Source organism: Electrophorus electricus, chromosome 6 (genome assembly GCF_041902795.1).
Source record: "Electrophorus electricus isolate QZ-2024a chromosome 6, ASM4190279v1, whole genome shotgun sequence".
In the NCBI taxonomy this organism is placed as follows: Eukaryota; Metazoa; Chordata; class Actinopteri; order Gymnotiformes; family Gymnotidae; genus Electrophorus; species Electrophorus electricus.
Window position 1 is genome coordinate 3,395,693 of NC_137502.1, and position 22,047 is coordinate 3,417,739.

The 22,047-nt window shown below is 49.1% G+C and overlaps 2 protein-coding genes across 4 annotated transcripts; one reads left to right on the forward strand and one right to left on the reverse strand.

The window, feature by feature from the left end:
- Nucleotides 1-1,916: 1,916 nt before the first annotated feature.
- st3gal2 (ST3 beta-galactoside alpha-2,3-sialyltransferase 2) lies at nt 1,917-11,149 on the forward strand (the record flags this gene model as incomplete). The annotated part of the gene is made up of 6 exons (XM_035525452.2): nt 1,917-2,531; nt 3,960-4,153; nt 6,662-6,841; nt 7,371-7,416; nt 7,987-8,106; nt 8,264-11,149. Coding segments are annotated over 6 exons (1,329 nt in total), but the record flags the coding sequence as incomplete, so codon positions are not given.
- Nucleotides 11,150-11,244: 95 nt separating this feature from the next.
- aars1 (alanyl-tRNA synthetase 1) lies at nt 11,245-21,906 on the reverse strand. Of its 3 annotated transcripts, XM_035525580.2 has the most exons (22): nt 21,814-21,881; nt 21,167-21,238; nt 19,130-19,297; nt 18,745-18,933; nt 18,429-18,574; nt 17,983-18,174; nt 17,731-17,875; nt 17,435-17,580; nt 17,217-17,325; nt 16,857-17,007; nt 16,483-16,607; nt 16,040-16,184; nt 15,779-15,957; nt 14,806-14,919; nt 14,322-14,528; nt 13,827-14,011; nt 13,572-13,680; nt 13,186-13,299; nt 12,986-13,105; nt 12,785-12,871; nt 12,483-12,596; nt 11,245-12,146 (listed from the first exon to the last, which is right to left on the reverse strand). In XM_035525580.2, exons 2-22 carry the CDS (start codon nt 21,218-21,220, stop codon nt 11,967-11,969), a joined length of 2,979 nt encoding a protein of 992 aa, XP_035381473.1. In that variant the 5' UTR covers nt 21,221-21,238; nt 21,814-21,881; the 3' UTR covers nt 11,245-11,966. The 3 variants fall into 3 exon arrangements, 2 of the variants coding, with proteins under 2 accessions (XP_035381473.1, XP_035381474.1); XM_035525581.2 differs by lacking the exon at nt 21,167-21,238 and having other exon boundaries at nt 21,814-21,906; XR_014124102.1 differs by lacking the exons at nt 11,245-12,146; nt 12,483-12,596; nt 12,785-12,871; nt 13,572-13,680 and having other exon boundaries at nt 21,814-21,883.
- Between the last annotated feature and the right edge of the window lie 141 nt (nt 21,907-22,047).

Below are 22,047 nucleotides of genomic sequence, written 5' to 3' on the forward strand. Positions count from 1 at the left end.
GTTATTGTTACTATTGTGGCATTGTGGCTTCCGTTGCCGGCCAGAGTAGGATTTCCCCCCCCCCCCCCCCCTTTTTTTTGAGTCTTGGTTCCTCTTAAGGTTTCTTCCTCATGCTTTACGGAGTTTTTCCTTGCCACTGTCGCCCTTGGCTTGCTAGCTGGGGGCTCGGACTTTTGTAAAGCTGCTTTGTGACATCTGTTGTAAAAAGTGCTGTATATATAAATTTGACTTGATTTGACGTTTCCAGTCATCTAAGTCTCACCCACCGTGATTGTCTGAAGAGCGGCTGTAAAAAGTAGCACCTGCACGTCTGTAAGGTCTGATCAGGTAGCAAGGTTAGTGGGCATGGCAGCCAGACAGCATGACCGAGAGTGGTGGTGGCCAGGGAATGTTAAGAGAACAGAATAACGGATTACAGATCAGGGATTGTTAACGGAACATAATGACGGATTACAGATCAGGGATTGTTAACGGAACAGAATGACGGATTACAGATCAGGGATTGTTAACGGAACAGAATGACGGATTACAGATCAGGGATTGTTAACGGAACAGAATGACGGATTACAGATCAGTAGGACAGTGAGGAGTGTTACACATTTGGCAGGTATGATGACACAGTAGCCAACCAGTTACCTGATTTCATTTAACCAGCTACAGGGGCTTGTGAAAGGGATTGGATTCCGGGTCCATATTGGAATACCAATACATAATAATACAAACCATATGTTACTTCGAAACTTGTAGGAGATAGGCAGGGGAACACACATACACTTAAGTGTTTTACTGCAGTTGTACGCAAGGTTTAAAAAAAGGCGCAAGATGAAATGATGAGATTTTTTTTTTGTTCTGTCTTTTTTTATATCCCATAATTGATTGGCCCTTGCTTGTTGCAAGTCATTCCTTCATGGGATTGCCAGATCTTGTCAAGAGCCTCTATAATTCCCTTTTGTGCTCTCTAATCTATAGGTCTTTGTGTTTTTGATTTGCTTTTTGTCAGTTCTCTTTTTCTTTTTTTTTTTTTCTTTTTATTAAGTTCCTTTTTTTTGTGGATTCTAGGCACAAAGCGCTCTGTGAGGAAGACTGACGTTTTGACAGGTGCTGCCTCCTTCACCTGGAATGCCCCCAAAGCCCCGCCTCCTATCAGACCACCAGAGTGTGGACCTGTCGCAAGCAGAGAGGGGGTTAATGCCTACAGCACCAGCACCGAGACTTGCACTCCTGGACTGCCAACACACACGCCATCCTGCAGTAACTACGCACAGCTCCTACTCGGATCGCGATCGCCACGTGTGTCGGGCGGACATGTGTACAGTAATGGTGAAGAGAAGGGGGAGGTGGGTGAAATAGAGGGAGAGAGAGGGAGAGAGAGGGAGAGAGAGGGAGAGAGAGGGAGAGAGAGGGAGGGAGAGAGAGGGAGAGAGAGGGAGGGAGAGAGAGGGAGAGGGAGAGAGAGGAAACCTAAGAATGATTCATCAGTCTGAGTCTGCAGGAAATCTCCTTGCTTCTCCTCCCAAGACCGCTGGGTTTTACAGAGACCCGGAGCAGGTGGGATTACTCGGCTAAGAAGCGCGCGTGTGTGTGCCCGCTCGGAGCGAATTCCGCACGAAGCAGATCTAGATGACAGCTCGTCTGGCACTGAACTGCCAGAACTGCTGAGGGGTATTTCCTAGAGCCGTCATCGCAGGGTGAATCAGACAGCACACACACACACACACACATACAGTCAAGTATGCTGACTGACTAAATCTTGTGACGTGCCGAACAGGAGCGTGTGTTTTGAGCTGAGCCCGGAGAGGATGCGAGCCAGGCGGTTCTGAGGCGACCGGGACGGGGATGTTGTGCGTGCCACCCCGCTGAAGTTCCCGGGGAGAAAGAGGCTGGTCCGCAGCGGAAATCCGCCCCGTTTGGCGTGACCTGCGGACCCAGAGAGAGCCACGCCTCGGTCCCTCGAGCTGCTCGGGTGCGTGTCAGCCAGGCTGGGCACGGTGGCAGGGCCTGGCGCATGGCAGTGGGGGGGTCGCGTGGCATCCCCTCCCCAGCCACGAGAGACTCGCTGGAACTGGGGCCCGAGCTTCGGCTGGGCCACCTGGGCCCGAGTGCAGAGGCCAGGTGAGCAGAGGCCCTGGGTTCCGCCGGGGGCCACGGCGGCAGGTGAGCGGCCTTCTCGGACAGGGCCCGGGGGGGGCGTGCGCTGTCCGCTGCGGGTGTGGGTGCTGCTGGGTTCACTGGGCCTCCTCTTCCTCACCTCGCTGCTCTTCTCGCTCTCGCTGAGAGGCGGACCCGGCCTGCCGTACCTGGACCCGCCTGGGTGGGAGGAGTCGCGCAGGGTCAAGCTCGTGCCCAGCTACGCTGGCTCCCACAAACTGGTGTCCGCAGAAGCAGGGCAGCAGAGAACGTGCGCCTGTGTCCACTGCGTAGGAGACCCGGGCGTCTCCGACTGGTTCGATGAGAACTACGACCCTGACATCTCGCCTGTCTGGACGCGGGACAACATCCAGCTGTCTGCAGACGTCTACTACTGGTGGGTGGTAAGTCAACCGGGTACACACACACTCCTCGTTCTCCTACTTGTTAGGATCCAGTCTAGGTTCAGCCCCTCACAGCAATAAGAAAGAGACCGTGTCAGTTTCAGTGAGTTGAAACATTATTTCTCGTCGACTTGTTGTAGAGGGACGGAGCTTCAGGGGCTGACGAGAGCAGCACAGCGACCAAAACTCCCCACTCCTAAATGAGAGAACCTTACAAAGCAAAAATGAAAGGAAAGAAAAAGCAAGTTCCCTAGCATGAAACATAAACAGAAAAGGGGGTGTAAAATAAATCGTCTCCCTGCTCCCCAAGTCCTACACAAAGACTACGTAGTATATGCAAGTATATACAAAGATATTTGTGCACCAGCAGACAAAGCCAAATGTGGCAAGCAATAGACAACCCAGTTATCAAAACACTCTGACAGCAGGGATACACACACACACACACACACACACACACACAGATCTCTTGCACCTGCTGGAGGCACACAAGACACTGAGAGGAGTGTCTAGCTGGGAGGAGGTGAAACAGCACGTGAAACACACACACAGTAAGAGCACACCACAAGCTGCCCTGAGGTCATAAAATCTACCCTTCAGAATATCCACTACTGTGTAACGCAACCTAGTTATTTGAGGGCTCATAGTTACCCGTTATGCCAAATTTGTAGCATCTTTTTTACCACAGAATTTATGGTTGTAGATTAAATTTACATTACCAAATGTTGGAAACTTGACCTGAACAAAATAAAAGCGTGGCGGTTGTAATTAGTACAGCACCTCTACGTGGTGTGTGAAGAGTTGTTCCCTTTGAACAGAAAAGACATCCTGTTAGTTTAGGCTATTGCTTCCCTCAGCAAGGGACTGTGTTTAGGCGCTGCGTTCAGGAGGCAGCGCTAAAGGAGGTGTTTTATCACAGAGAGCATGAGGAATGTCTAAAAATGAAAATGAGTGCACCAGCTGAACAGAGGCCCCAGAATGAGGAGCCCAGAGAAGTGCCTGTCTGCTTTTAGCTGGAGGCTCTACCAGATGGGAAGGGAGAGGAGAGTTTCCACTTAAAAAGCTTTTTTTCCCCTTGTTTGTTTGGTAAGGATGCAGGGTGTGTGAGTCACGTTTCAGTAGCTGTTTGAACCATCGTCTCCTATGTCCTTCATCTCCAAGTTCAGGACGGAAGTTCACTTTCTGCCTGGTACCGGAGTCTCTCAGGTCAGGCTCAGGTGAAAGTAAATAATGTTTGAAGCAGATTGGCTCTCCGAGTAACGGCCACACCTTGGGCGCACAGACATTTAATGGTGGGAGTGAACAAGGCCCTGCTTCAGCGCAGAACAAAGACACAGGCTGACGAGAACTACTGGGCCCATTTTACACCAGCCAGTAGTTTCAAAGCGGCCACTGGTAATCTCTCTTTTCCCTGCTCTTTTTTTGCAGATGCTGCAGCCTCAGTTTAAGCCCCACAGTATCCAGCAAGTGCTGCTCCGGCTCTTCCAGGTGATCCCGGGCCGGTCCCCCTACGGCTCTTGGGACCCTGCACGCTGCCTGCGCTGCGCTGTGGTGGGCAACTCGGGTAACCTCCGGGGGGCCGGCTACGGGCCGGTGATCGACAGCCACGACTACATCATGAGGTGAGGGAGACAGACAGAGACAGGGTGGGGGGAGAGAGAGACTCGGTGAACAAGTTTAGAAAGTCTGGGCTGACGATTGCTTGAATGGGTTGGTGTGATCTGTAGAAAACGGTCGAACGGATCCTACTCGGAGGCCTTTGCTCCTTCCCGCCTGAGTGAGAGTTAAGCTCTGCTGACCAGTGCCAAAGGCAGCGGGTTGACATTTCATGAGAAATTCAGCCTTCAGAAGGGAGCAACGTAGCCCAGAGTGGGTGCTCATTCAAGTAGGAAAAGACCCCGCCAGGCACAAACATGGCCCGAGGAGAGGTGTAGAGGAGGCACAGACGCAGAGCGGAAGGGAGAGGAGGCACGAGATTGCAAGCAAAGGGAAAAAACAGCCAGACGGATATAAAGGTCGAGGTGCTATTTTGGTAAAGTCCTTATTGATTCTGCTTCAAGCTCGCCGATAAGTCTGCAGGTTTTGCACGTTTCTCTCTCTCTCTCTCTCTCTCTCTCTCTCTCTCTCTCTCTCTCTCTCTCTCTCTCTCTCTCTCTCTCTCTCTCTCTCTCTCTCTCTCTCTCTCTCTCTCTCTCTCTCTCTCTCTCTCTCTCTCTCTCTCTCTCTCTGTGTCCCTGATCACTTTCCTTAAGTGGGGAAGTGAAACTGCTGTGTAGTCTTATTTGAGCACCTTAAGAGCACTTTGGGGTCAGTGGTAGTCTAGTGGGTAGAACATTGGGCTGACCCGCAGGTCGTGGGTTCCAATCTCAGCTCTGCCATGCGCCCACAGTTGGGCCACCAAGCCAGGTCCTCAACCTTCTCGGCTCTGATGGCTGACCCTGCATTCTGACTTCTGACCCCTGCATCCAATAGGAATCTGGGATATGTGAAGACGGCATGTTGTTGCACTCGTACTGAGAAATGACAAATTGGATCTTAATCTTATGAGCGCTGGGTTTGTTTGAATGCCTCATGCGGGTGTGTCAGGAGTTTGGCTCAGCCAGGTTTGTTGTGGCTTTCTGGTTTCATCCTGATTTGCATTCCAAAGCAAATTTTGGCAGCTCGTTTATAAAGTTACTGCCACAGAATCCGTTCACAGTGCTGCTCGAGGAAGTGTTTCCCTTTCACTTTGAAACCTGCTTATGAACGATTCTTCTAAGCACGGTGGTCAACGCCGGATGACGCAGAGAGCAGAGGAACGCGACCGCTCGGCCATCGTCTTGTTTGATGGTTCAGAGCTCAGGCGGACACCAGCCTACGGTGGGAACCAGACGGCAGCTTTCAGCCGGCTCTTTCCCCCACGACTGGTACAGGCCCCGTAAACGGCAAGTCTGTAGTGACTCATTCGGTGCGTCAGCCCTCCGTTCTGAACCCTTCCCGTAGTGGCACAGAGCTCTTCACGTATCTGTGAAATAAATCCGTTATAAAGGAGACACCGAACCCCTGTGTTGCGGCAGCTTCTGTCAGCGGGTGCTCGGGTCTGGTAGCATCCAAAGGAATTAGGCGGAAGAGAGGTTTGTGGGGTTTTTTTTTTTTTTTTTTCACTGAGTCACTGAGATCACTGAGTTTTTTGGTCCTCGGTACTAAAGAAGGCTACACATATGGCTTTAACCTGCAAGTCTGCTGCTGTACAATTTGACAAAAGGAAAATGTTTCCTGACATTCCCCACGGAGGTGGAGGAAGGATCACGGGCCGAGATCCCTGACCCTGGGCTCCCCAGAGATCTCAGGGTCTCTTAGGAGGATAAACAGAGAAGAACATATAGATTATCGCCAGTGCATCCCAACCTGCGGAAAAGCGTTTTGGCCTTCCCAAATCCATTGGCACTGGGGCTGGAACAGACAACGGAACAAAAGCGCCAAGATTCCAGTGTTCCCAAAGCCAGGCGGCCACGCGTGCTTACTTCATGTAACCCTGCTTTCAGGCACGGACAGGATCAGGCACAGGGAGACTGAGCGGTGGGTGGGGTGGGTCACGTTCAGCCGAGAGGAGGGCGAGGGAGCGAATCGCAGCAAATGCAGCTCGGAATTGAGAAGTACAAGGTGAGCTGACGGGAGAGACAGAGAGACAGACAGAACGAGGAGAAATTGAATCTCCCCACAGAGACCGAGCTGTCAGATGCTCTCACTTTCTCTGTCTGTCACCCGCTGGTGTCTCTCTCCCTCGCTCTCCATTCCTCTTCTCTACTTGTCTCTGTGGTTCTGTTTCTTTCTGTCCTCCTCCCTTATTCTCCTTCTCTCTTCATCTGTCTGGTCACCGTGTGTCTGTCCACTCCTCTACTGAAAGCGCTATCGTTCTATCTGTGTCTTACTGAACTATAACAGCACGATACGCATGTGCCATCACACGTTTCCCATGTGTTGTCTGCACTGTTGCCTCATGCGACTGAGGGAAATAACTTGGGCCATGGCTGTGTGTGTTTACCCTGGTCCTACTTTAAGGAATTTTGGGTCAAATGAAATACATAATTTATGCTTTTCAGTGTCTGTACTGTATGGGTAGTTAGTTTAGCTGTGTGTGTGTGTTCTAGGATAAATCTGGCCCCCACTGTGGGATATGAAGAGGATGTGGGCAGTCATACCACCCACCATTTCATGTATCCTGAAAGTGCCAAGAACCTTGCTGCCAACGTCAGCTTTGTGCTGGTGCCCTTCAAGACTCTGGATCTTCTCTGGATCACCAGTGCCCTGTCCAATGGCCAGATTCGCTTGTGAGAGTCTCTCTCTCTCTCTCTCTCACACACACACACACACACACACACACACACACACACACACACACACACACACAAACCCAGCTGCGGCTTGATGCATTCTCTGTTCAGGCTCAGAAACGGACACCATCCTTCTGCCAGGCTTTCTCCCTCTTAGTTGCCCACTCCAGCAAAAATGGGTCCAAATATACACACACAAACATTCAGACAAAAGGCCTGTCACATGCAGTTACTGAGCAACCGCTGTGAAACACCCACGTGTTCTGTTCACAAGTTCATCACAGGCTGCAGTCTCACGCTTCATTTTCTGTGTGGACACACACATGCGTGTGCATGTGTACACACGCGCACACACACACACACACACACACACACACACACACACACACACACAGTAACTCTCACAGAGTGCAGTTCAGGTCAGATCCTCCTGTTCTGTCTACACTCATTCACAGCTCTTTATTAAAATAGATGCTAACGTTCATTTTGTTCTTCTCCGCTCTCTGTCTTTCTCTTTTTCTCTCAGCACCTACGCTCCCGTGAAGCAGTTCCTGCGTGTGGACAAGGACAAGGTAGTCCACACACATCAGACCATATTAATGGATGTCAGATTACCCCCCACACTGAGATCAGACTCATGTGAACACTATCACAACGTTTCACTCACTGTAAACACAGACATGGATGTCGGAGGCAACACGTACAGTGTTGTGTACGAAAACATACATGACGTAACATAACACGCAGGGGTTATCGCCTCGTAGTTGGAGTGGAATTAGCTTTCTGGCTGTGTGGGGTTCAAGCCAGACCAAGGGCTCTCAGCCAAGACTTCCCAAGCTTCGGCCCAGCGCTCGTGGGGGAGCGCTGAGATCCGGAGCTGTCACGTGGCATTAACGGCAACGTGCCCTGATTCTAGCACCGAACAGAGAACCCCTCCGCTGGCCTGTGCAGTTTATGCCTGCACCTCACACACTCGATCCAGTTCACACAGGGCTGATTGGCTGAAGAGCCGGATGGAGGGTATTGGTTATCTCCACCTTCCTGGTCTAAGACTCACCAGTCTGTTCAGGCAGCGGGAGGCTCTCCAGCATCCCGCCCGTCACGTCCGGCTGCCTGTGAATAGCTCTCCCGCTGTGTCACAGGTGCAGATCTTCAACCCGGCGTTCTTCAAGTACATCCACGACCGCTGGACGCGGCAGCATGGCCGGTATCCCTCCACTGGCATGCTGGTGCTGTTTTTCGCCCTGCACGTGTGTGACGAGGTAGAGCACCAACACCCCACAAACACGCACCAACACGCATGCATTACTTACACTGAAGGTCGTATTCACCTCCAAGTGTAAACGCAACCCTCCAGTTGGCTTTGTGGGGACTGTCTGTTCGTGCGGGGCAGAACTGAGATTTTCATCGTGTGCCCAGGTGAACGTGTTCGGCTTCGGGGCGGACAGCCGTGGGAACTGGCATCACTACTGGGAGCAAAACCGCTATTCTGGGGAGTTTCGCAAGACCGGTGTCCACGACGCGGACTATGAGGCCCAGATCATAGACCGGCTGGCCAAGGCCGGAAAGATCACGGTCTTTCCCGGGAAGTGAAGAACCCAAGTGAGCCGGGGGCGTCGGCTAGCTGATGAGTCACACACCCACACAAGCCCACTCCGTGCACCGTGAACTATTTCTGCTAAGTATGATTCCGGACCGTTTGCCCCGTGGTTTGTCCTGATTGGACAGCACACAGGGGACACTACTTTTTTCATTGATGGTCTTGAGGGTAGTCAGTTGTAATAGTTCCTTTTCAGAAAGGGGAGCTAAACAAAGGAAGGACATTGACACAACCTCCCCACAATGTTCACTCAGACCAGCAAGTCGGTTTTGGTGTTAGGAGCCAGTTAAGACGGTTCATACTCACTATACGTATTGCATAAAGACAGCACAGGAGCGTGTTTGACAATCTTGATGGTTGTCAATCATGCCTGCGTCTCTTGTGCGCTCAACCAATGGACTTAGAGGTGAGTGTGATTAAACAATTATAAGACAGCTGTCCCAGTGCTGGGGTCTGCTGTGGTTCATTAGATAATTGCTGGGACAAGCAACCACAGTCTGACTGTCAATTAATTATGCTGCATTGCAGCAGATGGAGACCTTCTGTCACAAGGGGGCGCACCTGAGCGAGTGAAAAGTTTACATGATTTTACAGAAGGATGGAGCTTTTTTTAGTTAGTCATATTAAGCCTTTTATCTGTAGTTTTTATCATGTTTATGGGTCAGTGTTACCCTGCAGCACTGTGCTTTTACAGCTGTTCGATCAAACGTTTATCGTTAATCTATTTGTTTTAATTATGAATTTTTACCACAAAGTATTATTATCCAGCTGGGTGAAGAAAAAGCACTGACACTTGCTGCCAGTCGGTTAGACTAAAACCACTTAGTTAGTCCAGTATGCTCACATATACCGTCTGTACGTACCCGTGTATCTATATAATGAAGTGTAGGCAGTATTACTTGTTCTGTATCAACACACCCAGCGCGGCTAAAGACACAGATAATGCAGCGTTATCTGCTGCCACCTAGTGGCCACAAGGGCGCACTACTTTATTTATGAGCAGAAGCAAAAATGCGTTGTGCTCTGAGACAACGGCAGCACTGAACTTTTGAGGAAACGTAGCATTCCTGAGAAGCCCTGCTATCTGCTACACCACAGGGAGACTTTAACAACATGCTGTCTCCTGCCACGTTTCCTGTGACATTACTGTGGCAACCAGCTTATAGACTTTGTGCTGCATGTGACGACATGTCAGAATTAAAATTAAAAAGTGTTTTAGTGCCATTAAGTATTTATGGCTACAATTCATAGAAAAACATTTATTGCAAACTTTTTTTTTTTTTTTTTTAATGAAGTTCATCTACCTGAATGTTCTCATTGTTTTGTGTCATTTCCTTAGCCGTCATCTCCAGACGATGCTTTTTAGGCATCTGTGTTTCTGAGTATGTTGAGCAGTGTTCTGGATGTGAATAGTGCACCAGGAGGGCTTGTGTCTCCTGCTCTGGTATTGTCTGGTATTTAGGTGCAGTCAGCCCTTTCTGAAGTGTAGGCATATCAGCTGTTTCCAGTAGTGTGGAAATCATGTGCGCACACACACACACACACACACACACACACACACACACGCACACGCTTGCGTGCCTTGTCCTTGCTGTGGACACATCCTTGCTGCAGTGCAACACACCTCACACTCACACACACACACACACACACACACACACACACACACACACACACACAGGTATCTCTTCTGTGCTACCGTTAGCTTTCTTACTGTTTTTGATCCCCTACTTTTTCTCACGTCTTCTTGCAGTTTTGTGAGGATTTCTTTCATGTATCCTTTCACATTAAGCACATCTTCCCTTTTGTAAAGATTGTTCACTCTCATCCATCACTGCTGAGTGCTGTGCCCTCACAACCTGGAGGAACTTGCCTATACAACCAGGGGGTTTGGGGTCGATGCATTGTCACATCTCTGAAAATTGTGAGATGAAATCTCATTTAACAATGTTTACTGACCAATCCTGGAAGTATTATAGAAGTGTAAAAACAATGCATTTTTCCACCAAAGAGTCCCTTAAGTATTATTTATCCATTTCTCAATTTTCAATCAGATTCTTGGAGCTGTTTTTTTTTTTTTAAATGCCAAAAACTCAAAACTGCAATCTTCAAGTGAGGTTCAGAGGGTTTCCTCTAGCACTTCTCCATCTTTTGTTTATACCACAGAAGCATCAGAGCTTGCCTACAGCATGCAGGAGCAAAACATGACATCCCAACCACACAGGTCAGTCTGCTTCCTGTGCTGACATCTTGCCTTCCCCTTGAGGCCCACAGATCTGTACTAGGCTACATCCAAAAGAAAAGAGAATACCTTCTTCCCGCGTTACTTTTCACGGAGTTGCAGTGCAGCTAGTCATCTCTGCTGTCCCCTTTATGGGTCGGCATGCCTGGGTTGTGGATGAGGTCAGAGCACCTGTTTCAGATGTACTGAACCAGCCCCACCGTCCACGTCCTGAATGCGTTCACTCAATGACCGGCAGTAGGTGGATGCAGACGAACCTGTAAGCCACTAACAGGGACGGGTGTGCATATCCTCAGTGTTCTGCTGTGCTTCTAACCAGAGCTCCTGGTCAGTGGTGTAGTAAATGTTTTTTTTTCTTCCCCCCCCCTTCTCTTCCTCCCCCCCAAACATTGATCTGTATGTGTAATGACAGACTGTTTTTCTCTTATGCTATTGTAAGAAATAAATGCAATGGAGAAAAGGCCATGAGTGTTCTGGTTGTGGTACGGTTGTGTCGCAGGTCCGGCGGAAATGAACCGCTCATCAGCTGCTACTAGGAACGATGAATGACGAGCAACATTGCTTTTTAAAATTTTTTTATTTCAGTATGTAAACTTTACTCATCTGCAACAGCAAGACCTGTCCCCAGTCATAATGAGTAAACAAGCATTATCACACAGTACAAGCAGGAGTTAGTGGCTCAACAAGTTTAATTTATCATGTATCATTACTCATTTAAATGTAGGAAAATAAGGGTTCCAGAGGACTAGCTAGACCCCACTTCCTTCCCTAGAGGGCGTGCAATACAGTAAGTGGTAGGTCAACGCTGAAGCAGTAACTGCCGTGTTAACCTCAACTCTACCATCAGAGCGGCTTTGCAGTATCACACAACCTCACTGTAATTAAAAAGGACTGTGTAAGGGCACAGGAGCAGACAAATTATATTTATAGAAGATATGAGTGATGGATTGCAGGTCATCAGACAGATGGTAGTGCTGTACAGCTGTAATTCAGTACATTATTGATCAATGATCAGAAAGATTTAGGAAAAACACATTTGGCATCAATTCTGAATCTGAAGAAGTCTGACTGGACTACGCTATGGATGAAACTAGGCAACAATTCCCTCAGCCGTGCTTCCCTCGCACACAGACAGAGGGAGCCAAATGACTTGCATTCCTAATCGATGACAAATGAGACGTCTGTACAACTTGGCGTCTGGACTGGCCAGGTTTCATGTTTCGGCAGGTGGCGCTGCATTGCTCCGGCAGGACGAGAGGCACGTGGACGCTCTCTCTCGCCTAGTTCTCCCCTAGTTTGAGGCGGGCGAAATGGTTGGCAACCTGCAGCGCGTCCTGTATGCAGTGCGTGTTCCTGCCCGTGGCCTGAGCAGACATGTCCTTACCGCCTCCTTTCCCGTCCAGCAGGGGGCACACTTCCTGGACCCACTCGCTGGCCTTCAGACCCCGGTTTGCAACCTCCTGCACAGGCCAGAGGCGGAGATGAAACCACCACCACCACCATATAAATCCATTAATAAAACATAAATAATAATAAGCAAAACTGCAAAATTATGACTCATTTTTAACGACTTGGATAAATAGAAAAACAGTTGACATCTTACACTGCACAGGCTTCTCATACTCTCAGCAGAACGTGTTGGATGTGATTGATATAAAATTCTAGTCAGTGGTCTGATAGCAAAACTGCACTTTTCACAGCACCCAATTGCAAACGGCCACAGCGTGATGCACGCGCCGATGAACTGACTTTACGAAGCGCGTTTCTTCGGGGCGCAGGGATGAGGTTCACTTTACCTGGGGTACCTGACACAGGCAGATGATCTTTCCAGCGTCGCTGTCCACAGTGAACAGCATGGCAGCACTCTGAGGGGAATGAGTCTTCAACAGCTTCAGGGCCTCATTCAAGGCCTGGGGGGGCCAAGACAAGCACACTTTTACCCAATCACACAGCTATGTTCACACCACCTGACTGCAGCTTATAGTATTTGGATGCTGCTGGTTGTTCAGGGAGCCAATCACTGAACACCACCACCAGACTTGGTTCAGGTTTGGTGTGGTCAACATGGCAGCTCTGAGCATATGGATGGGACTGATACCTTAGCGGTAGCTCCACTCTCCATCTCCATGACGATAAGAGGCTGGTTGGGGTTGCTGTCAATGAGCTCTTTTGTCTTATCCAGCACCTAGAGCATGGCACAATCGGCAGGGGTCTGAGCCCAACTCGTAAGCGTGAACATCCCCTACACATGAACTCGGCCGTCTGCGGCCGGCATTCCGCCCTTGCGTTTGGCTCTTACCCTCTTCTGAACATCAGCTTTGCTCGAGCGGTCCAGGTCATCCATGATCTTCTTCAGGCCTTTCAGAGTCTCCCTCATTTCATCCTTCTGCCACTGAGAGACAACCGCAGTGCCCAGGGTCTGCGAGGGCAGGCAGACGTGTGCGTTAAAGAGGCAACGTGACACAAAACCCAACCCCTCTTCCGAGGGCAGCGACTCACCTCGGTCAGGTCAGCTATCTCCTTCTGGAGGTCTTTGTTGGGGGCAGTTTGGGCCTTCACCTTCTCACCCACGTCAGACAAGGCTTGGTGCAGGAGATCTGCCTTCCGGTGGGCCTGGGAATGCATACGGGCAGCTGTACAACCACACACCATTTACAAACCACCAAGGCCTTAGAGGAGACTAAGTAGGTGATCATTACTGTAGTTTATAAAATTAAATGAACTGCAAAAGACTTTAAACTGTAAATATTCACATTCAACCATCACATGAATCTGAATCCTGAAAGGCACCAGTTTTGACAACAATGTGAAACATCAGTTGAAACGGGAAAAAGGCTATGAATGTTTACGAAAGTCTACAAACGTGCATGAGCTGCCACACTTGCCTTCTGAGCCTCTGCTCCAGTCACGGCCACGATACGCCTGATTCCTTTAGCGATGGCCTCCTCCGACACGATCACAAATGGCCCGGCGTGAGCAGAGTTTCTCAGGTGCCTGAGATGAAGGCAGGCCGGGCGAGGCCGAGCTCTCGGTGAGGTGTTGGTTTGATCGACAAGGTGCTGGTTCGGCTCGGATTAAGCTCTCTATAAAACGTTCAACCAAAGGCTGCATAACTGATCGGGAAGCTGGACAGAACTTACGTCCCGCCGCAGAACTCGATGGAGGTGAGGGACCCCGCCGGACTGTTGGGGTCGGACAGCAGCTCCTCCACGGGGACGCCGATAGACACCACCCTCACAGGGTCAGGGTACGTCTCATCAAACACGGCACGCAGTCCCTGGATAGCCTTGGCAGCAGCTAGGGGGGCATCCAGCGCGTACACCGGCTGGGTAGCCGGTCGGCGGGGGGGGGCGAGAGAGAGAGCGAGGGAGAGCACGAGTAAACGAATTGCTTAAAATCTACCAACACCTCATGTATCCCCTTGGAGGGCCAGTGTCCAGCAGAGTTTGGCAATTTCCCTGCTCTAATGATTCCTCTGCAGTTCATTACCAGAATTAGTAGGTGTGTTGGAGCAATGAAGCAAGAAAATAAATTTATATAACAAAAACACACACACACAGCTCTGAACTCTGCCATCATGGGACAGGACAAACACTCCTGATGTAAACAGAAGGAAATCGTGTACACAGCGCTACCTTGGCGTCGGCGATCAGGCCGCAGACGATCTCCTCAGTGCGATGCACCTCCTGGGTGCTCATGGCCCCTTTCGCAGTGAAGTCGAAACGCAGGCGGTCTGGAGCGACCAGGGAGCCGCGCTGATCTGCCTCCCCCAGGACGCTTCGCAGGGCAAAGTTCAGGATGTGGGTGGACGTGTGGTTACTCATAATGGGCCTCCGGCGCGCCTAGAGCAGCCGGGGAGAGGCAGAGAGGGTCAGCCAATAGAAAAGCACCCTGCAGAGGGTCGGCCTATAGAAAACAACCTTCATAGGGGTAACCTTCCAGGCCTGCAGAGCAGCTCTAAATGAATTGATTACAACTTTAAAAAAAAAAGCTTTTAGGACTTCATTTTATTCACTGATACCACCATTAAGTTTGTTTACCTCAAACTTTTTGAAAAGATATAAACTATGTAACAGACACAAACGCAGAAATGGAGTCAGGTGGAATAGATCCTCTTACCTCATCCACGTGTAACGTGAGTCGATTGCCAACCTTCAGGGTGCCGTAGACAGTTCCAATATGCAGCACGTAGCCTCCACGCACCTGCGTGTTCTTCACCGTGAACTCCATCCTCTGAGGGACGCAGTCAATGTACCATCAAAAATACATGCCCGTCCACCAGCGCCGCAAGATATCTTTTCAGTATCGTCACTGCGATGTGTGCATGTGCAATAGTCACATTAGGAGGTGTGATTTTTTTTTTTTTGTAATGACATTGTAATGCAATGTCACTTAAGGTAAATTAATTCAAGTACGTCAGGCTACAACTTTGCGGCTTCACACAAAAGTACAATTTGCACGGTTCTCATTTTCCATCACATATCATTTAACTTATGCCTCGTACAAATCGAACACATTTTTCCCGAAGTTGCCACCCCAGAGTCATGTGAGAAACGCAAGGCACAAGTTTAAACAGAGCGAGATGTCTCCTACATTAAGTCTGACCATCCACTTTATTAATGAGGGTTTCCAACTGAAAAGTCGCTGTCTGGAAACAGCAGTTTTCCCAGTGGTCCCATCCTAGAAAAACTGCTTTTGCAGGAAGTGTAGCTTCCTGTAATCTTTTGTCCTTTCTAGTGATCACCCTTCATTCACAGATGAGCCCCCCCATTCAGGGTAAGAAACATGCATTAGTAATACATTTCTGCATTTCGTTAAAAAAAAAAGAAAAAAGAAAAAAGAAAAAAGTGCGCACACACACACACACACACACACACACACACACACGTGAATGAGAGAGAGAGAGAGAGAGAGAACAAAATACTGCAATGTGAGTTTTTTTCCAATATTTTACAGCCGTAATACGTACGATACAGGGACAACCACTGTCTCCCTCTCCTGCTTTGAACTATATGTTAATACTATATACACTTTAGTATGTACCACAGGGCACACCCGTTATAGATTTCGGGCGTCTTCCGAACTTCCTTACGTCGTCTGCCGAGTCGTCCTCCCGGAGCATGTAGCCCTCGTCGAAGGTCTGGCCTCCCTGCTCTGCGTAGAAGGAAGTCTGATCGAGCAGCACGCCACACTCCTGCCCCATCGTCACCTCCTCCACGAACGCACGCTCACGCCTGAGGGCCAGCACCGTGCCGACAGCCTGCTCGAACACTGCGGTAGACACACACACGCAGTCAGAACGCACCCGTACACCACGCGTGCTGATCGGGTCAGCAGGCGGGGCGGGCGTTACCGTAGCTGCCGTCGTCATCCGCGGCATAGCGGTACTTGGGGCTGTCGTCCGTGGCTGGGACTCCCTTGTTCCTCAGCTCCTCGATGGCGTAGATGTCCAGCATGATGTGGTCCTCGTCTCCGGAGCCTTTCCCCTGGGACTTCAGCTAGGAGCCCAGAGAGCAGAGCAGTCCCTCAGACCCATTCAGCAGCCCCCAGACACTCCTTCGCTGTGCAGCTTAGGGATTCTTGCTCAAATTCCATTTTTTCCCCCGTTTAAAACGTCTATCTGATATCCCCCCCCTTTCCCTCCCCATTTGTTCAAGCTAGTTTATTTCTGTGTTGTCAGCAAATTATATGGTCTGCGAGAATATGCTACCATGTACACGAGTATTTCGTTGTAACTAAATACACTCCTGGAGTCCTCATCTCCATCTTCCTCCTCCACCCCTCCGGCTCCCCCACCTGCGCGGCTTTCTTCTCCTCCTCAAACGCCCCCAGGTCCACTCCCATACCCCTCTCCTCAGCGATGAGGGCAGTCAGGTCCAGGGGGAAGCCGTAGGTGTCATACAACAGCCAGGCAGTGTCTCCTGTGAGGGATCCACACACCGTCAAAATACAAGTCCCCTTATGTGATTTGGCCTACATTTAGTACAAGACTAAACTTGTACCAAGCTGTGTATAAGCTTACATCATTGTAAGAGATTTTTTTTTAAAAGAGAGACATTTTTTAAGTCTGTCTGTATACTACTGTGACCTTATTACAGATAGGAACAGTGGACATAAATGAAACATGCGTAATTTAATATATGAAGTGATATACAAGAGAGCGAGAGGACCTGGAATGGTCTTGCTGTCTCCCAGGCTCTGGATCTTGCGGTCCAGAATGCGTCGCCCCCTGCTGAGGGTCTTGAGGAACTGTGTCTCCTCATCATTAATAATATCCTTTACCATGTCAGGATCCTTCTTCAGCTCTGGGAACGCGTCACCCTACGTACAGACATCAAATAATCAGACCACAATCTTACACGCATGGTTACTGAAATAAGACGAGCAGGACAATGGCAGATAAATAATAGGACATGGTCATACTCATCGATGTAAGGTATTACAATATTAAAAGCAGCTTCAGTAATTTGTCGCATACAAATTAAAGATGTTGCCGTTTGGGCCAGCGGTGGGAGGAGATGGAGTCTCACCAGTGACGCCACCACTACATCCACCAGAGAAGCAAAGAAGCCCTTCTGAGCACCAAGCTTCTCGTGGGCATACCGGACAGCTCGGCGCAAGATCCTCCTCAACACGTAACTACACACACACACGGGAGAGTTACAACATACACACGCCCAAACTACACAATATATTGCCATAAGTCAAACACAAACAGGTGGAGTATGAACACCACCCATAATCTCACCCCCTCCCTGTGTTGTCAGGTCTACCGCCATCAGACAGGGCGATGGTGATGGTGCGGGCGTGGTCAGCCAGGACTCGGTATGCCATGTCGATGCCATCTGCATCTTCTGATCCGACCAGCCCGGAGTAGGGCCTGGCACCTGTGCCCTGGAAGCCAAAACCAGACGTAGGTATTAAGTTAGAATGAAAAAACATTAGCAAATAGAAAATAAATAAGGTGCAACACCAGGGTGCCTCCCGCCACACACACACACACACACACACACACACACACACACACACACACACACCTCTTACCTTTTGAATGGCGTCAAAGTAAGGGACAAAGAGGTCCGTGTCGTAGTTGGACATCTTGTTCTGCAGGATGGAGACGAGCCGCTCCAAGCCCATCCCAGTGTCGATGCTCTTCTTGGGAAGGGGCTTCAGCTCTGTCTCGGACTCCCTGTGCAGGACGGACGCAAGAGTTTAACGGAGCCTTCCCGAGCACGCCCCCGGGTTTGCACGCCCGAGCGCGCCCCCACATTGAACCCATGGCATGTTTCTGCGTACCTGTTAAACTGGATGAAGACCAGGTTCCAGATCTCCAGCACGTTGGGGTCGTCCATGTTGACAAGGTGGGAGGCGTCGCGACCCCCGATGCGGTCGTAGTGGATCTCGCTGCAGGGTCCGCACGGCCCCGTGTCGCCCATCTCCCAGAAATTATCCTTCATGTTACCCGGGAGGATTCGACTCTCATCCACCCTGAAACACAGCAGACATGTGCAAACAGGAACGAGACTGACCTCACGTTCACAGGAGAAAAAAACCAACAACACATGGTCACTATGACGATGGAACACTTTCAAAGAAAGCCTGCAGGGCCTTTAGCCAGTACCAACAGGTCTTTATGGTGAATATGTGCACACACACACACACACACACACACACCGAGTGATTTCATCTCCTCAGTGTAGTGTGTGAACTCTGATCTGTGTGGGACTAAGATGATTACTCACCCCAAGTCCAGCCAGATCTGCTTGCACTCCAGGTCAGGCTCCAGGCCTGCATCAGCATGGCCGCCAAAGTAGGTGAAATATAAGCGCTCAAGAGGGATGCCAAACTCCTGGGTCAGCAGGTCCAGAGCCATCGTACAGGCCAATTGCTACACACACACACACACACACACACACACACACGAGAAGCCTCAAGTCTAACCCTGATATACATTTCAGTTCATCAATAATATAGCAAAAATAAAGAACCCTAGAGTCATTCTGCACGTGGGTAAACTATTCTTGTAGAAGTGTACATACAGCTCCCCCTCTCTCTTACCTTAAAATAATCTCCAAAGGACCAGGAGCCCAGCATCTCGAAGAAGGTGTGATGGTAGACGTCTTTCCCCACGTCGTCCAGGTCGTTGTGCTTGCCACCTGCGCGGATACACTTCTGCGTGTTGGCGGCGCGCTTCAGTCTGGCCATGGGGTGGGACGGGTCGATGGTGTTCAGGAAGATGGGCTTGAACTACACAAACAAGACTGGCTGAGATGACCGAGTCGTACAGCCACAGCTGCGTTTTTGGCCCCAGTCAATGCATGATGCAAAGCACCAAGCACTTGTATTCAAAGACTAGAGATTACTAGATACCCAGCATGGGACATCACTCTCTTCTTACTGTGTTCATCGCAGTTTGAGCACTAGGCCATCGTCACGTGCTCACCTGGTTCATCCCAGCATTGGCGAAGAGGAGGGTGGGGTCGTCGAGGGGAATGGTGGAAGAGGAGTGCACATACTCGTGCTCGTGACGGCGGAAGAAGTTGATGAACTTCTGCCGGATCTGAGCAGCGGTCAGTGAAGAGTCCATGCTGATTGGGCTGTTCACAGAAGACTGCAGAATTCACACACACACACACACACAAAATGATAATACATCATGAACTGTTACTACCAGCAAAACCACAACCTCCTTTTAAGAAAGACAAACATGGCCAAAATCCAGTAAGGCATGGAGCTCAACAAGCCATTTTAATTGCAAAGCAAACACTGTGAATAGAGATACAGATAGAGATGGAGAACGGTGTGGTTTTTAGATACATAGTCCTCAATTACCATTGCTTGTAACTCACGTTTAGGTGACTCGTGTGTAGGCTCAGAGGAATGGCCTTGGGGTTATGTAAGGGCATGTACATAACATTTAGCCACCGCGACCTAGGCTAGCTTGGTCTAACTTTGCCCATTCTGTATCAGCCAGACATCACAACAGCTTACAGAGGCGTGGGGTGCTGCGCAATAATGACTGAAATCGACTCGATTCGATTTAACCAAGTCTGCTGGGGTTACAACCACCCAGGTCTCCTTTGCAAAAGTGAATGGGTCACTGAAAATATGCACTTTAGAAGACATTCCTAATTTACAAAAAGTACAAGAATAAAAGTGATACATAAAAATAAAGAGAACCAATAAAAACTTTGTTTTTGATTAATAATGGTTTCATTCTATGGACGTTAGGAATAATTTTATGATGATCACACTGCGGTTCCCTGAGTGGAACATCAAATAAAATGATGAGGCGCTCTGATTCCCCTGTCCTTGGAGCTGAAAGACAAGCCAGCAGCAATAATTCAAGAGAGGCTCGTCGTAACATTACAAACTAATTTTCTCAAGTTTACTTGAGTTAATCTGCTAATGAAAGAGAGAACCAGTAACCAGAGCAGTAAAAGAGAAGTGTGCTTTAAACATTTAACCGATCAGCACAGAGAGGCAGACTTCCCTCAGCTTCACCTGCAAAACAGCAGCAAACTACGTTTACGGCATTTAGCTGACGCTTTTTATCCAAAGCAACTTACGATTATGAACTGAATACAACTTGAGCAACTGAGGGTTAAGAGCCTTGCTCAGGGACCCAACGGTGGCAGTTGTTCTCAGTATGTGGGGCTTGAACTTGCAACCTTCTGATTACAAGTTGGGCAGCAACCACTGAGCTCCCTACAGGAGGAGAATAGTAGAGAATAACAGGCCTCCAGGGACAGTTGGCCCTGGTAAACAGCCATGCTCTGAGGAGGCAGAGGACCGCACTGCTGCCTCCGGGGCTGCTTGATGTAGTGGATCTCACAGAGCACCAAGGGCAACGGCAGCAAGAGGCAGCAAACTGAGCACCACAGGCTCGCGCCCTACACAGGCAGCAAACTGAGCACCACAGGCTCACGCCCTACACAAGTGTCTTTAAAAAAAAATCCCGACCAACACCACTGCTGTTGTCTTGCGTCTTTAATTAAATTTTTTGATGCAACCACATCTCTGCAAGCATTTTTCCTTTGCCTTTGATTTTTTTTCCCCATCAGAGTGAATATTTTTTAAATATCAATTTTCTCCCTTCACCCTTTACATATTTACCTTTAGCTGTAGTTTACTCAGCACCCACCATGCACACAACCAAATTCTATTGATGTTGCAATAAATGTGAATGCAGTAACAAATTAATATTTCACACCGAAAGCAATTAATTACAGCAAAGATTTCACTGCAGGGCATTCACCAATTCCACTACAGATCGACCAGAAATTCCCCACATAGGCACCACATCCTCGTGCTATTAGAGAAAACGCACACTACATAAATTAAGACTCATGTGAATCCAGCAAAGATCATTGACATTAACAAGCAGCTACTTCATGGAGGGGGCGTTAATGCAGTCCTTTAGAGGCCAAGCAGTAGGGGCCAGCCCTGCAGAGCAAGTCCCGCACAAACCGGCGTTCACCTGCCAGCAAGAAAAAAATGCTTTGGCACAGAAAAGCGTAAGATGAAGAGCCATGGTACGGCCACACCACACCTAAGGGAGCAGGCAGAAAGGGGTTAAAAAGGGACCCTTGGTTCATTTATGTACATACACCCCTGGCCAAGTCTCATTTAGCTAGCTAGTACATTCATTTGATGCATCAACATCTAGCAAAACTCTTACCGTCTTCTGTTGGAACAGACAGGCCAAAAAGCACAACAGGGCTGAAGACTACCGACACTGTTAACGCTACACACTCTCGTGTGTGTGTGTGTGTGTGTGTGTGTGTGTTTAAAGAAGCGTGACCCTATGTTAGCTTAGCTATGCTTACGAGGGGCCCTGATCACAGAGGTCACATTTACCATCTTATTTCACACACAGGAAAGAAGCAGAAGCCAGAGTCGTGCAGATTAACTAGCGAAGAGAAGTCTGATAACAGGGTTCAGATCTGTCTGACAGGCGGTCATTTAGCTAAAATAAGACAGCTAAGCTAACCCAAGCGCCGCGAGAGATGACTACGCTGTCTGATGCGTCACGCAGATGGGCCGAAGTACTCACAGGAAAAATAATAATAAAACAAAGTGAATAAACTGTGATACGAAACACAACAAAATAAAAATAATCCTCACCGAAATAAATCCAACGACGCTCCTATCGCCACACTCGCCGGTAGAGTCGAAGAAAACACGCGCTGGATTTGCGTCATAAAGAATTGCTATTGGTCGGCTGACGATGACGCGGAAAGTTACACAGATCCTATTGGTGCAGAACGCTGTCAATCGCGGGCAAGCTCAAGTTAATTTACTCCTAAGGAGGAACTGGATGATGCAACATAAAAGTAACAGCAAAACCAGTACTGGTTA